We start from the raw sequence: 16406 nt of genomic DNA, 5'->3' as shown, positions 1-16406 counted from the left end.
AGTGCCTGAGTCAGATTTGGGCACAAATTAAGGGTAATTGGATTTTGTTGAAAATTAGGAAAAAGTATCAAACAATGAGACTTGTTGAACAGGGTGGTGGGGGCAAGTGCTGTGTGAAGTAGTGAGCTTCTTGTCACTGGGCACATTCTGGTAGAGAATGCCTGGTGGCCTCTCAGGCATATTGTAAATAACAGTTTTCTGCCTAGAGTGGAAGATTAGTCTGATGACTTGTAAATTTCCCTTCAACTCTAATCTCTTCATGCAAGACTTGCCCTGGGGTTCTTTCAAAATGGTGAAACATCCCAGGAGCAAAATACATGCGACATGACATCAATTTCTTGATTTAGCTTAATTAAGAATGATGATCTTTAAGAAGAGTACTGAGAGAAGTTGTTTACCAAGGAAACATAATCCTAAAAGGAAGAAGTAATTTTCAATGATTGATAGCTAGCATTATTTAAAATCTTAAAGTATCTTTGATTTCTTAAGAACTAAAAAAATTTTAGAGGGACATTTTCAATTTGAAGTATCTCTGATTTCTTAAGAACTTTTTTTTCTTCAGAGAGTAAGAAACTGGAAAATTGAGCTTATTCTTGGTTAAAGATAATAGGAATCCTACTCTTTATATTTTTATCATTAAATTCTCCCACTCTGCCCTTGAAGTTCTTTATTTAAAAAAGGGGGGAGGGTAAAGACTCTATTTGGAGACATCATCAGATTTTACTTTGCACATACAGAGAACTGCTATAAAAAACCTCCAAGAGTTAAATATGCTACTTCATTATGGTAACATTTTGTTAAAATTAATGCATCACTAGGAAGAACATTTCCACACTCACTGTGCAGCGATAACTCTCTTTGATGTAACATTTCACTTATTATATGATCAAGGACAAGCCACCTGCTCTCTGTACCTCAGTTTTCTCCCAGAAAACTTGCTTTCAGATTCACTGGACAGAAAAGATGGTACTAGGATCATATGCATTTGTTTCTGTCATTGCTTGCTAGCATATATGCATAAAAACACCTGGTTAATTAATGTGGAGATGTGTTTCTTGCATTTGAGATCTCCCAATGACCTGAGTTGCTATGTTTGCCATTCTAAAGCAAAGGTCTTAAAAAGGAAAACTGAGTTAGATTAAAGTTCTTGCTCTTTTACTTGGTGAGATTGTCAGTTTACCTGAAAACATTGGTCTCTTCATCTACAGAAGGATTACACTTTCTTGCTTCTATAATGATGTGTTGTGGGGTTGCAATTATTCTCCACTTGGAGAGTAAAATCCTCGTGCCTACACCTTGCTCTACATCCTGGTGACTTGTGGTGATCTGAAGTATTTGTGGTTTCAGAAAGACGACAGAGAAATTGAAAAATAAAACACATTTGATGACAAGAAAAAGAGCTACAGTACTGACTATAGGTTAGCTCTAATTCTCCTCCATCTTTAGGAGAAAAATACACAATTTTATCCTTTTGTTATAAAGAGATAATGTTACAAAGTTGGGAGCCAGAGAAAACATTAGAAGAGGATTATTTCTTGTATAAGATTCTCTGGAAACAGATCACAAAGCACTTTCCAATATGCAGATATTGGGTTTTATATGGACTCTTCTTTGTAGCAGTCATCATTTTATTAGGATGCTATTTGAATTAAAGTGGAGGGACTATAAAATGAAATGAGAACTGGACTCTCATTTATACCAGTTTTGAATGGTGTGGATTCAGATAAGGGATTCCATTTGGTTGAGTCTTAGATTTATCATCAAGCCTGGGGGCAAGGGTGAATCTCTCCAGTTCCTGACTGTTTTAACATTCTGAGGACAAATACACTCTCAGCGTACAGAATACTGTGTCAGCTTTCTGCCACTGTGACAAAATACCTGATATAAACAACCTATGAGGAGGAAAGGTTTGTTTTTGGTTCAGTTTGAGAGGCCTCAGTACATGGTTGATTGGTTCCGTTGTTTGGGGGTGTGTGGCAGGACAGACAACCTAATAAGAAGTATGTGATGAAGCAGAGTTGCTCACTTCATGGCAACCTGGAAACAGAGAGACAGGAAGGGGTTGGAGTCCTAATATTTCCTTCATGGGCACATCCCAAGTCATCTAAGCTCCTCCTACTAGGCCCCACCTTTTAGGTTCTACTTCCCAATAGTACCATAGACTTGCAAACAAGTCTTTAGCATTTGGATCTTTGAAGTGCATTTAAGATCTCAACCATAACAGATGCCTTTTCATTGAACTCCTTCAAAGGAAAGGTTTTGTTCAAACTTAAGAGAAACTGTTCCACCCCACCACAGAATCTTCTCATCTTTTCAGGAAAGCTCCTTCTGTCTTCATAGTCATGGACCTCTTCTATCTCCATAGTATCCCTTAGATGGTGATGACTATTCTTAAAATTTGTTATTGTAGAGCCCTTGGGGAATCTGATGAACACTATAAAATCCTAGAAAAAGGCACACATACCCAAAATGTTGTATTCAAGTCTGGAGGCTCAAGTTAAATCTCCAGTAGATGGGAAGATCTTCCCATTTAGATCTTTCTTCTGTGTCTTGTGCAAAAGACTCTTATACCACTGACCAGTTTGACCATGAAAAGGTACAGCAAACATTAGGATTAAAGATACTGGGATCATACAGTCAATGAACTTCATCCTGAAAGAATGACTCCAACACACTTTCTACATGCCTACTTCCTGAAATTAAAGTTCGGAAAACAGTGCTATGGACTTTTGGCCAAATTTAAACTTTGAAAATTCATGGATTTTGTGCCCATAAACTAAAAAGCTTGAGTTCTCATATATTAATTAGCTTTTTTGTTTTTGTTTTTTTTGTTTTTTGTTTTTTTGTTTTTTTTTTTTTTGGTTGGGTGGATTTGGGGTTAGAGAAAATAATCATATTAAAGAATCTAGTTTTCTCTTTCATCAATATGATGATATGTGGCATTTTTATATTAAACCATCAGAGTCACTTACTAGCCAAGTGACCCTGGAGTCTGATTTAAACTCCCTGGGTCTTCACTTCCTCATTAGTTCCATATGACCAAAGATAGCAACGATGCCATAAGGTTATTTTGAGGACTAAATAAGATTAAATATAAGTAATCTACCTAATCCATAATAGATAACATGTAAACACTGTTGCTATTATTGTAAAAGTTGTTGGTGTTGACAGAAGAAATTTCATTTTATCTGGAAAATGCTTATCCAAGAGATGATATATGTGGGCTAAACACTGAAGGATGAAAACTTTTCAAAAGATGGAAGTTGGGAGGTTGGGGATGTAAAGAATGGCATTCCACGTGATGGGGGCTATGGTATGGAGGTAGGAAAGTATAAGGTATGTTCAGACTATAAATAATAGTTAGATTTGGCTGGATCCCGGATTTGAGAAGCCAGGAAATGAGATAACACTGGTCACTTTCACTAAAGCTCATGAAAAAAAATAAATAGACATATATATTTTTAAGCCCCATATGACTAGAGGAGGCAGTCCATCTGTTCTCTGGGCTTCATTTTTCTTGTCTGGGAAATGAGTAGGTTGGACTGCCTGGTCTTTAAGGTCCCTTCAGTATAACATCTTTCATGCCCAGAAGAGAAAAAACAAGGTTCCTCCTCACAGCTTTTGCCCTCCAGTGCTCAGTTCTGTGTAATTATTTAAGGACTCTTTAGATGTTTTGTCATTATAATAAGTGAAGGAAAAGACTGATTTTGTCACATCTTGCAGATTCCAATTTGTACTCTGTGCACTATGAGCATTTAGTGTGAGATGGTCTTCTAGCCCCACAGCCGCAAAGTGTCCAATGTTTATAAAGCTAGAGGACAGTATCTCTATCTGAATTCTAAGAGGGGCTCCATCTCCTTGTGTATTTAGTGGTGCCATGACTCATTTTGATGGGTTTTCTTCCTAGGTGAAGATCTATAGGAACTCAGAATCTGGTATTCTTACTTCACACAGTTGAGAACATCAGGGCCCCTGATGAGGCAGAGAAAAGGACAGAAAATCACTGGGAACATTCAAACTGTAAAGACCATTGGTGCTTCAGTTCTTTGGCACCTTCATTACACGTCACTATATCTGACCCTCTTGCTGCTCTGATTGGAGTTGCTGAGACAAGATCAGGAGGAGGGGCCAGTCCTCCAGTCAGGCTGTGGTAATGCACTTGTGGCCAAGGGCAAAACTAGGTCTTGCTCACATCTTGCCCTCAGGTACTTGTTTCCAACTCTTTCTGAAATGTTGCCTCTGGGTCAAACCTATAACTGGAGGCAAGTTTGATGTAGACCTTCTCAATTAGGCCCTTCCTTTTGTGCTTCCTGGGTAACTAGAGTCATGAAATATTGTTAGGTAGTATATGTATTTTTTGGAGCATTCCTGAAAAGGGATAGAAGAACACTACTAGAGTTGTGTTCTCGCCCAAAGCTATGTTGAGAAGTGTAAAAGTAGCAAACTCTGTAACAACTCATATATATATATATAAGGAGAAGTCCTGGAGAACTACTGGTATACCTCAGAACTCAAAGCCCACTCAGCCCTCCATGTGCAGACTGAGAGGGAATGCTGCTTTTCATTTTGCCACACTTCCATGCCTTCCACTCGTATCTCAAAACCTGTCTAAATCCTTGTGCCTCATCATGTTATATAGATGCCAGCTTTCCAGGAATCCTGGGCCACACCATACTTCTCCCTACTTCTGAGTGGTTTTAGGACCACAGTTGTATCCTGATAAACCTTTCTAAGTCTTCCAGCATGTGGAAGTATCTATAGTAATTATACTGAAGGTCAGAATCTCTATCCTCTCTTTCCTCCTATTCCTGACTGGCCAGAAAGTTCTTGTCTGTCCCCTGGTAGACCCTCTCTTTTCCAGTTAGTCTACCTAAGCTCTTGCTGCATATGAGCATGTGTCAGCCATGTCCTTTTATGCAATCATTTCCAGAAAGAGAGAGAGAGAGAGAGAGAAGAGAGAGAGAGAGAGAGAGAGAATGAAGGCAATAGGGATCTACAGTTATCAGCTGTGGCCAAGAAGAATTGGACCAGGTGGGGACAAATCTCCTCCTTTGAGGTTCAACTCCATCTTAGATCTTTTGCTTGGTTCATGGCCACTGCCAAGTGGGCCACTGAGGAGACAGCTGCTCCTTTCATAGCACAGCCCCAGAGAAAACACTAGACCTTTCTCCTGGCTCCCCACAGCACCACAGCAAAGCTCCACTTTTCAAATAGACAATAATACATATGGACTGTGGCATAGAGGGGATCGACTTGAATTGAAGTGATCAGGCTAAATGGTCCAACTTCCCCCAATACAGCACACATGCATTGCTTTCCAGGGAGACCTCAAAAGGTGAGTGAGAGGCCTTCCTTTATTTCTGGGCTTTTGACCCACTTAGCCATGAACACTTAGCCATCTTGAACACTTGCTTTGAAAGATCTCCTTCCTGCCTCTAGGCCTATATTCCACTGATTTCAAAGACCTACAATGTAAAATGTCTCATTCATACTTTCTATGTTTGTATGTTGAAATAACATTTTGTTATTAAGTTAAACAAAATACAAAATTAACTTTACCTGTTTCTTTTTACTTTTTCTAATGTGGCTACTAGATATTTATAGATTACATCTAGAGCCTACATTATATTCCTGTTGGGCATCACTAATTTGGACTCTCTGAAGTTCAGACAAGAGGGAAGTTTACCTCTTCTGCCTACTTCACATGTAGCCTCTTGAGGCCCTCTGTCTGAGCAAAACTCTCTAATCTAGGTAAGAGACCAGAGCACTGCCTTTACCTTCCAGGTGATACACTCTCTAGAGAACACAGCCTCAATTAGCCACAGCTTTCAAACTGCAAAGAAAGACTCACATGGAAATAGGAAAGATTTCTAAGTTTCATCCATTTGAATTACTCCACAAATATTTATTGCAGTTCAAATATGCAAAATATATGAACATATAGGAGACATAAATTCACATGATCCAGAGGGAACATACAAAGAATCTCCATGATTAAAATGAAAAGTAATGCATGATTGAAATCATATGACTGATTAAAACAGTGGTGATAATTTAAAGTAATTGAGCACTAACCATGTGTCATACACTGTACTGATAGATTCTAAATATACTGATATTTAACTTTAAAACACCAGTTTTCTTACCTCACTTTAAAAAAGAGAAAGTTAAAAATTCAATCAACACTATACTAATGAATGAAAAGAAATACTCAAAGCATGTTTGCATAATTTAGAAATATGGATAATACTGGCTGGTTGAATCTAAAAAAAAAAAAATCAATCAACCATATATCTTGCCCAAAGTTAACCAGCTTGGAAGGGTGACAGTCAGAATTTGAACCCAATAGGCCATTTTCAGCACCTGAACAGTTAATTCATGAGCAGCTGAGAGGCTAAGAAAGAGCCACTTCCTGCTCAGGCATCTGGAAACTTACACCATCCCAAAAAATTATAGTAAGTAAATCTGGTAAGGTACCAGCCAACAGGTTCGCTAACTTCTTAATTCTTTAAGTCTATCCTAGCCTAAAGATAACAAAACTGTTCCATCAAGATGCAAAGGAAGCTTGTCTTTCAGTGAATGACAATACCAAGTTATTAACTCAAAACTTAAAGGTTGGAAGGCTTCCACAACCCCATTTACATGTTAACATTTGAAATTTTACTTGAAAGGACTCATCTTGACCACTCACACTAGTAGTGCTCTTATGATATGAATGAGAATAAATAACCCTGTTATTCAGAGAGTCAGTGGAGCAAACACTGAGAGAGCATGAAAACTGAAAACTGCAAAAGGTCATTTGCATTGATTTTCATTGCTTTCTCCATGAGATCAAAACAGACCACGCTGTGATTAAAATGGAATGTTTAGGCCTAAATCCAGTGTTCGCTTATTCTTCCTGCAAGGCACTGGGTGTTACATTAGAATTCCCAGTAGGTGGGACTAAAGATTCTGGTTCAAAAATTTCTTCCTGAAATTAGTGCAGTTTAATCAGAACTTGAGGAGTCGCTGCCCAGATGTGACTTCTTGTCTTGACCTCCCCATTCCTATTTCTATTAGTCAGGAAAGTGTTTTATATGTTAAAAAGTCTATAGTTCATTTAGAGTATAACACACCTACTGAAAAGTTCTTAAATCATTAGTGCATAGCTCAGTGAACAAAATTAACCTACCTGCATAACCACTTCTGGGGCACCCCAGAAACCCTTCCTCAGGCTTTTGCCACACAGTAAATACACATTTTAAAAAATGCAAGAACAGGCAAAATTATAGAAAACAACTCAAAAGAACTCCCAAATTTTAAAATTTCAAATCTATACTCAAGAAACCCAGCTCTCTCCTGGGATAGTTTTCTACTTGAACCTACAAGCCAGGTGCAAGGAGAAAATGGTGAATGATACCCGCTAGTTTCCTTGAAGAACTCCGTGAGAGGCTTGATTACTTCAGTCTATTTTAGCAGTTTACAGTTTGCGAGCATACACTTTACGCTCAACACCCCAAAATTCCAAGACTTGTCCATCAGATTAAAGGTCTGTAAATGAGAAGAGAGGTTTTGGTATTATTCCCCACTCATCAAGTTGCAAGTTAATACATTCATTGGGATTCTTTGGTTACAAGTAACAGGAACCAATTCCAATTAGCTTAAAAAATAATAATATAACAAATAATGGAGAATTTATCCAAGAACCTAAAATCAAAATTTCAGTCCCCATTCAAGAAGGCACTAAATAAGGAATTGAGAAGCCTTTGGAATTCTTCATCTCACATATTTTCCTACTTTAAATATCTACTTCAGTGTTCTGCCTCTCTGAATACCAGTTTTCTTGGGTCCACATGATGAAATCCAGCCAGTTCTTAGCTCCTTAGGTTACTTGCAGTCTCTGCTACATTTAGAAAGTACCTTGCAGGCTCTGTCTGATTCCCAGCTCCAGCCCTAGCTAAGTCACATGTCCACTTCCACTTTAGTCAACAACGTTGAGGGTAGAGAGAACATGCCCCTAACACCGGTGGCAAGGTTGGTGTAGGAGTGGTGGGCAGAGAGGGCTGTTGACCTGGAAAGGCATCTCAAGTTTAATATCATAATTCTAATCCTAATGTCTAGGTTTGGCCAAGTAAAAATCACAAAGAGAAATGTGAATGGACAGACGACATGGATGTATTCAGCCTCACTTCATGTACCCTGTTTTTATCAGGGCTTTCGAAGTTTCTTCCACTTTGATCAAACTATTGCTGGCTTCCTGGCTTCCTGATGGCCTGGAAACCCACATGAGCAAGATTACTAGTTTTACCCTCTGCATGTCCCATTTTTCCAACATCAAATGTGCCAGTTATAAAATTTTGAGTTTTCTCATGAAACCACACTGTGGAGAGAAGCATAGGATTATTATCTCTTCTCAAACAGCCGCTTTTTCTTCTTGTAGACCCCTGTAGGTATAAGCTAAAGCTTCCTTCTTATAAGAAATGCTTGTCATAAGAAAGAGATGAGTGTGAAAATGGCTTTTTATAGACCCTCTGTCTACTTCTGCTATGGGGATTATTTAAACATGAAGGAATTTCATGATGATTTGAAATTGACTACCCCCTCCATCTCCAAGTGCTTCTGGATCACCTCCCCAGCTGTTTAAAAAGTTGTTGAGCCATTAACTGCTGCTGAGGCTGCTCTGAGCTCCCTTTGAAATGGGGGTCCCCCAGCTGCAGTACATAATATTAATGAGCAATAAGTGACTGCCTGCTGTCTCCACCACCAGGCCCTTCTGGGCTCTGACAAGTGCTGCCACTGCCTTTGCATGGCCTCCTGGCCCTTCATGCTGCAGTGATGAATGTCACTATCAGCACTTCTGTACCTACAGCTGATTGGATGTCTCTCCACCAGCTTCTTCTGAGACTATAGAGGTTGAGGAAGCTTTTTGCTTTTCCGGTGCTCTTTGCTGAAATTGTCCAGGTGCTCTTTGACAATTTGACCCATTCTACAGATAAGAAAAAGGGACTGTATGCAATGCCCATAAAAAATGGCAGAACTAGTTCTGAACTAAGCTCTTCTGAGACACCAACTCCCCCCGCTCCGCCCCCAGGAAACTCAGTAGTTACGTTCCACATGGAAACATCAGGTATGTGCTTGGAAATTATCTCATCATTGTTTCAAGACACCAACTTTTAGCAAAAAGAAATAAGAGTCCAATATTCACAAAGTTGTACCCCATTGGTGTACAATAAATCAAAGTGCAGTCTGTAAAAAAGAAAAATTTAATTTAAAAAAGTGATATAAATAAATAAATAAATAAAAGTGAAACACACCATTATGTATTTCCAGTAAAAAGAGCAATCGGAGAAGGATTTCAGTCATCCTCTTATGCATTTAATTTCACATACCTTCCCTTCACTAAAGGAGGAGACAAATGCTTAAAGAATTATAGTACATAGGATTCTTCTTTATAAATCACAATTAATAAAATGAGCAACTTGTTTTTTGCTATGAAAAAATGAAAAATCAATATGACTTTGCTCTTTCATTTCAATAGACGTAAATAGCTGATTTCCCCATGCACTAACACAATATTCAAAGATTCAATATTTAGAGGTTGGTTAGGTCTAAGTTGGGTTCCTGCCCTCTGTGTTATTTGACTGAATTAGATGGCCTTGACGATTTCTCTCCTTGAAAGAAGGATTATGTAGGAATGGAAGCATGGCAGTTGCTTGTGTGTGACACCTCTATGTCCCAGGCACCACTGGAAAATTTGTGTGTTGGTTCATTAAATCCTTCAATGTCCCTGAGGGAGGTAATATTATAATCAGCATCTGACCAATAAGAGAATTGATAGGTTAAGGGACTCACCTAAGGTCACATAACTGTAAATGGCAGAACTAGGGTCCAAAACCAGTCTGACTTAAAAGCCCATTTTCTTTATCCTAGACTATTCCTCTTTGTGTGTCACAGGGAAAACTCCAGAAATTCCTTACTTGCCCCTTGCCATGTAATAGAAGTAAGCAAATGCAACCTTCTCTCTCTCTCTCTCTCTCTCTCTCTTTTTTTTGGTTGGGGGGGAGGGAGGGTGGGACTGGTGCTGGGCATTGAACCCAGGGCCTCACACGTTAGGTAAGTGCTCTACCACTGAGCTATATCACCAGCCCTCAACCTTCTCTCTCTAGATATAAAAATGTCCTCATCTGCGTCTGAAAAGGAGGTTGACACTCAGCTAACAGGACTGTTTAAAATACAATACAGAGTTTACTTTTCAATTTTGAAAGCCAGTTGTAGATTTATAAGATTTGAACAGCTGAAGCAGTGTTTCTCCAAGTCTGTTCCACAGGCTGAGACATCAGTTTTGTGGAGAATATTTGTGTCAAACGTGAAATCTGAGTTCTACCCAGACTTACTGAAACTGAATCCCTGAGGAGTAGGTCCCAGCAATCTGCCTTTTTAGGAAGCACCCCAGTGATTCTTAGGCACACTGAAGATTGACAGTCATTATAAAGTTGCATCTGGAAGTTTCAGGAGCTCTGCACATCAATTCAACAGCAGATGATTATAGAAAGCTTTCAAAGCCTCTCTGCATTCAATAGCTATTTCAGGAAGAATTGTAATGTGCAGGAAGTGTTCCTAAATTGTTGTAGTTTCCTTCTGGGTGAGCCAGCTGGTTAAGAGAGCTTGAATAATTTCCCAAGGGACTCCAGTTAAGTGGACACCCTCACACTCCAGAAAGTACAGTTTTCTGCCATGGTCTCAATGTGAGTCTTGCAGAATGGGGTTCTGATTATCTTTAGTTTTACTTAAAACTCTTTCAAAGACCACAAGTGACCATGAGGACTTTCATAATCTGGCCATGTGCATCTCTCCGTCTTTATCCCCAAACATGCTCTCCCACGGCTGCAGTGACCCTGAGCTGCCCTCACTTCTACCAGTGCACCAAGTGCCACAGCATCTTTGCCTGTGATTCTGGGGCATATTATGTACCTCCTCCCCAGGACCTAGTTAGCTCTCACTGTTTCTCCTGGGTTCAGATCCACTGTCACTTTCTCAGGGCAGCTTTCCATGGGAATGCCACAAGAAGGAAGGACATCCTATTATCTGCCACTGGGCCACCGTTCTACAGCGCTCCATGGTTTTTCCATCTGCGTTTGACAGGGTGGTAACTTTATTCCCATCTGTCTTCACAAGTAGACTACAAACAAGAACCATAACTGTTTTGTGCATTCTGGTGTCTAGCTGAAGCCCTGTCACATAGTAAACATGCAATTAATCGTTGTGGAGTATCATGAATGAAAAAATTTAATTCATAATGTTGGAAAGTCTTGATTCTCAATCAAAAGTTTCACATCCATTCTATTGACAAAGATTCCACATTTTTTCATTTGTATTTCTTTTTTAAACAGCAGTGGAGATGGCTAGGCTGGAAAGTTTGAATCCCCCAAACATCTTTATATATTCTAGATCTTTTTAGTGTATGAACAGCTTTAATCCTGATGCCATTTTTAAATAGCTCATAGTATGCTTATACAGACATTAGTTGTTAAAAGGAAGATTAACGAAAGGGTGAAATTTTCTAATGTTCAAAAACCACAAAGTAACTATCTATTTCCTCTTTTACTTCAAAGACTGAAATGGATTCTTGTCATTTAATGCAATAGGGAGTACGATGAGCTTAATTGGTAATAAGATGGGGTTTTATTTAATTGTATTTTATCATCATCATTGTCAAGGGTATCTTTAGTCAGCTATATGGACTATCACACTTATAACCTTATTCCTCACAGTAATATGATCACAAGGACATTTGTTTTAGCTAATTTGACACTAAAGGATAGATTCGAGATGGTCCTAAGTTGCAGGTATGTTAAAAGCTGGAATCGTTCATCTCCTAAGACCTACCCAGCATTTAACAAACTGTAGATCTTAATGGTTACAAAACTTTGTCCTTTGGGTGTTTTAATTCAAAAACTTGCATCCTACGTGAGACCTAAACATCAACCACTAACGATTTCAAATGAATATTCCCCACTCATTTTTAAATACCTTCATAAGGTTGCTAGGTGCCAGTGACCTCCCACAATCTTTCTTGATTAGGCATAGGTTTTTGTTTTACACCTTATAGTAGAAAGGAATTAGAGAGGTACAGCTAGGTTTAGGGAGTTGGAGAGTCAGTGATACAGAAAATTATGGATTTTACCTCACACAGTTTGTTAAACTTACCTAACAATATCACCTTCTACAGCTAAACATCTAATATTCATGTCATACAAATCTGTGGGAGTTGATGGATAATAATAGTATTAGCTAACAATTATATCCTGCCCCTACAGTGTTCTTAATGCTTTCACAAGAATTAACTCAGTCCACCCAACAACTTAAAAAAGTAAATACTGTGAGTGAGCCCATTTTACAAATGTGAAAACTGAGACAGAATTATGTCACAGCCACACCATCATTAGGCTATTTTGGAAGCAAGATTTCCATTCAGGCAGCCTGTCAGCAGAGCAACCACTGCTAACTACTAAACCGGACGACTAACTTCCCATACATACTTTATTTTAAAACAATGAATCAGGAAGCTTGACCTTGCTTCTTTTCTTCTCTTAATTTTTCCTTAGGAGATGGGGAAAGAGGTGCAGTTTTGTTTTGTTCTAAAGAGAAGCTGAAAGTGAGCCTTCATTCTTTCTGAACATCTTTTTCCAAAGCCATTTACTTTCATCTGGGGCCAGGAAAGACTGAGAAGACAGAGCACTAATGAGCTTCCCTCTTTGTCTCCCTCCCTGTCTCTCCATTTTGCAGTTAATAGCCAAGATACCAACCATCACGGCAGTTTGCAACTTGCACGGGGAGAAGCTGCAGGTATTTAAGCAATCTCATCCTGACATAGTGAATACACTGTTTCCTCCATTATACAAGGAGCTCTTTAACCCTGACTGTGCCACCGTCTGCAAATGAAGGGGACGAGAGAACTGGCTCACAGTCATGGAGTACACCACCATTAAGACGAAAGCAATGTGTTCATGAAGACTTACGAAAAATGTCACTACTGCAACATTAGGAATGTCCTGCACTTCATAGAATTATTTTTCACCGCTACAGTTTGAAGAATGTAAATATGCACCTGAGTGGGGCTCTTTTGTTTGTTTGTTTTGAAATGACCATAAATATACAAATATAGGACACCGGGTGTTATCTTTTTTTTTTTTTTTAATTTTATTCGGGTATGTTTTGGAAACAACTGTTTATAGAATTTTATTGTAGATATATACGAGAACAGAGCAGTACTTTACATGATTACTTTTCCTGTTGATTGTTCAAATATAATTTAAGAAAATTCCACTTAATAGGCTTATCTATTTCTATGTTTTTAGATAGTTGATGCATGTGTAAATTTGTAGCTGTCTTGGAAAGTACTGTGCATGTATGTAATAACTATATAATATGTGGAATATTATATATGACTATTACTTATACATGCACACGCACTGTGGCTTAAAATACCATACCTACTAGCAAGGGAGGTTCAGTCAGACTCTCTTATATTATTTACCTTCTGTGTTATGTGTTACTTTTATGTTAGACAATCAGGGTTTTGTTTTTTCAGCCAGAGTTTTCATCTATAGTCAACAGCAGATTGGTACCATCTCAGAAATAAGTCTACAAAAAAGTCTATGTAATGCACAACCTCTATACAAAAACCCTTATTCCTATCAGTGACATCAAAGCCTTGTCAAGGTGGTACATATTGGGGCGGGGGGGGGCAGAGAATTTGGAGCCATTTTCCTGTTTTAAGAATTGGGCTGCAGATAATGTAGAAAGGCATGGGATGCTTTCTGACCAAACAATTAGACATTTTCTATTTTCCACCAAAACATATAAAACAGTTTTTCTTAGGATTTGGATTTCTGGTTGTGACAAAAACTTGACTTTGGTGCTCAGTGTTTTCAACCAAAAAATTATGGTCTGTGCATTATTACCACCAGCCATTTGCTCTAGAAAAATAAGAGTAAACAGTAAATCAGATTCCAGGGCCCAATGCCATTTGGGTTAAACATTTTCTCTCTAATCATTTTTTGGCAAAGAGGCAGAAGTAGAACATACAAGATAAATAAGTATTTCTTGATATTTATCCTTATGTGTTTGTTAGAAAAAACAACAATAAAATGGGAGGTAGGACTTTCTTTGTCTTTCTAGTCTGGGGCCTCTAATTTTCTTCAATTCAAAAACACTGTATTATTAAAATATAACAAAAACTTGACAGATTAAAAAATATTTATTTATTCTATGGAACTCTCCACCCAATGCCAAGACTACTTTCTGTGCTGTTTGAAATTACATCATCCATCCACCCTAGATTATATTTTTAGCAACTCTTAAACTTAAAGAATGCCAGGGTGACATCAGGATCAGAGAATTAGGCATTCTTGTACAAGTTCTCATTTCTCCGCCTATTCTCAGGTAAAATTAAGCATCAGAAAAGCATAAATTCCAAGATATTCCTTCTATCCATGTTCTAGAGGCATGTCCATGTCCATTATCAGAGCCAAATTAAAAATAGAAACTATGGGAGAAATTTACATATAAGACAACGAAAATTCTGATCTCCTTAGGTGTCGGCCAGCTTGTCCATAAAGATCTGTCCTTTTCTCCTTGTCAAACACATAGTGCACTCTCTCTCTCTCTCTCTCTCTCTCTCTCAAACACACACACACACCTGCTTTGTAAATTTCCGTTCATGGCAACCTTGACTATTTTTCATCATCTCCTATGTTCCCCTAAAGTTCATGGTCGAGAGCCATCTCCAAGATGCCTCAGAACTCCTGATTGATGATCCAAACAGCAGTGTCAGTCTTTTCCTTTTATAAAACGAAGACTTTTCTCACCTCATGATTGATGAATTCCAAACCAATGGGGAAAAACAAAAAGGCTTTAAAATAATGAATCTCTTTCTCAACTACTGTTATATTCAATTAATTTAACTACATTGAACCAAATTACCTTTGGTTCTAAGAAGACAGCTGTAGACTGCTTATTATGCTGCTACAGGGACTCAATTCTTTTTGGTGTAAATGTCACTCCTGCTAGCTCTTTGTATAAAGAATTAATTCCAAGAGTCATATTTCCTTCTAATGGAAAGATTACTTTACTGATTGCTAGGAAAACAGGGTAATGGAAGGCACTCAATTAAACCAAGCCGTTTCCAAATGCAATGTATGTTTTATGATTGGCTTGTGATAGGCGATGCTTAATGTGTCTACTTGGTGTTTCCCTTTGAGCTTTGAACTTATGTCAAACTTTGTTTTCATTGTTCTGTTGGCCTAGTGTTTCCCATTGGCAGCCTGTAATTCCTGCTCTGTTGCAAAGGGAATCATTTGTTGCCTCCAGTTTACCTTAGAGGATTTAAATTGGCTCAATTGATGAAGTAGCTGAGAATTTTTTCCTCCCTTGTCCCATGGGTGGTTTAGGAAAAAGATTGTTCCCCACATTTGTCTCGGGAGATACTGGTTTTGATTTTGTGTCATTTCCACTAGTGCAAGCATTTCATTGGGATGGCATGAACCTTTTGAAGCTAGGGGACACAGGAAACAGAGCTAGCAACTGAACCAGAACAATACAATGGAAACCAACCAGTACAAGCTCAGCCCACTTCAGTTGAGAGAAGAGATTTCCAGTTTTGGCCACAGTTGCCATATTTCCCCTTACAAGAGAATCAAGCCATGTTTTCAACAATAACAAAGCCTTAAATAGCTGCTCTTTGAACATCTCTTGTGACTACATGTCAAGGTATTTTGGAAAATTTGGTAAGAACAACTTTCTTTACAACACACAATCCCAGGACTTTGTCCCTTCCCCCCTGAGAACTAACAAATGTTCACAACACACTCCTGATAAGGTGTGCAATGGAAGAAGGACTCCATATTCTGTATTCCTCACTTCATGCTTCGTAAATGACAATCACTGCTTGATGCAGATGTTGCACTGTATCCGCTCAGGGATGTTTCATTTAAAAAATAAAATAATTTAAAAAAAGATACATCAAGAAGGAGGGGAAAAAAAAAACAGGAAAATGACAATGAAATTTAAATGGCTCAAATTAAATATGCCAGTGAGAGAATGTCTCTGACAAGGCTTTCAGACCAATGTGTAGTGACTTCATGTCATAAACTAAATGGGCCTTTATTATTTGGACTTGCCTAAACATGACAGATGAATAAGGACAACTTACATTCATTTCCTAAAATCTGCTAAGAGTCAAATAATCAGCTGCTCCATTTTTAGGAATATTTATGTCCCAGAAAATCCAAGCTTCCTATGCAAATCCTGATCAAGGAAAAGAGAGAAATCTAACTGGCATTGGATGAAATTGACAAGGAAAGTAAAACTGTGTGGATTCGCTTGCCAGTGTATCTGTGTCCATAGAATAAAGGGCAAATTTTGGA

General features: G+C 38.4%; 1 protein-coding gene across 1 annotated transcript in view; it reads left to right on the top strand.

The window, feature by feature from the left end:
* RORB (RAR related orphan receptor B) overlaps positions 1-16098 on the top strand; it is a 183529-nt gene extending 167431 nt beyond the window's left edge. The window contains exon 10 of the mRNA XM_079112100.1: positions 12766-16098. Within this exon, the coding sequence (XP_078968226.1) occupies positions 12766-12921 (156 nt within the window). The 3' untranslated portion in view covers positions 12922-16098. The remainder of the gene's footprint in view (positions 1-12765) is intronic.
* Positions 16099-16406: the final 308 nt, after the last annotated feature.

Source organism: Sciurus vulgaris, assembly GCF_902686455.1.
Source record: "Sciurus vulgaris genome assembly, chromosome: 15".
Lineage (NCBI taxonomy): Eukaryota > Metazoa > Chordata > Mammalia > Rodentia > Sciuridae > Sciurus > Sciurus vulgaris.
Note: the sequence above shows the minus strand (reverse complement) of the source record. Positions and strands in the feature narration are given on the sequence as shown.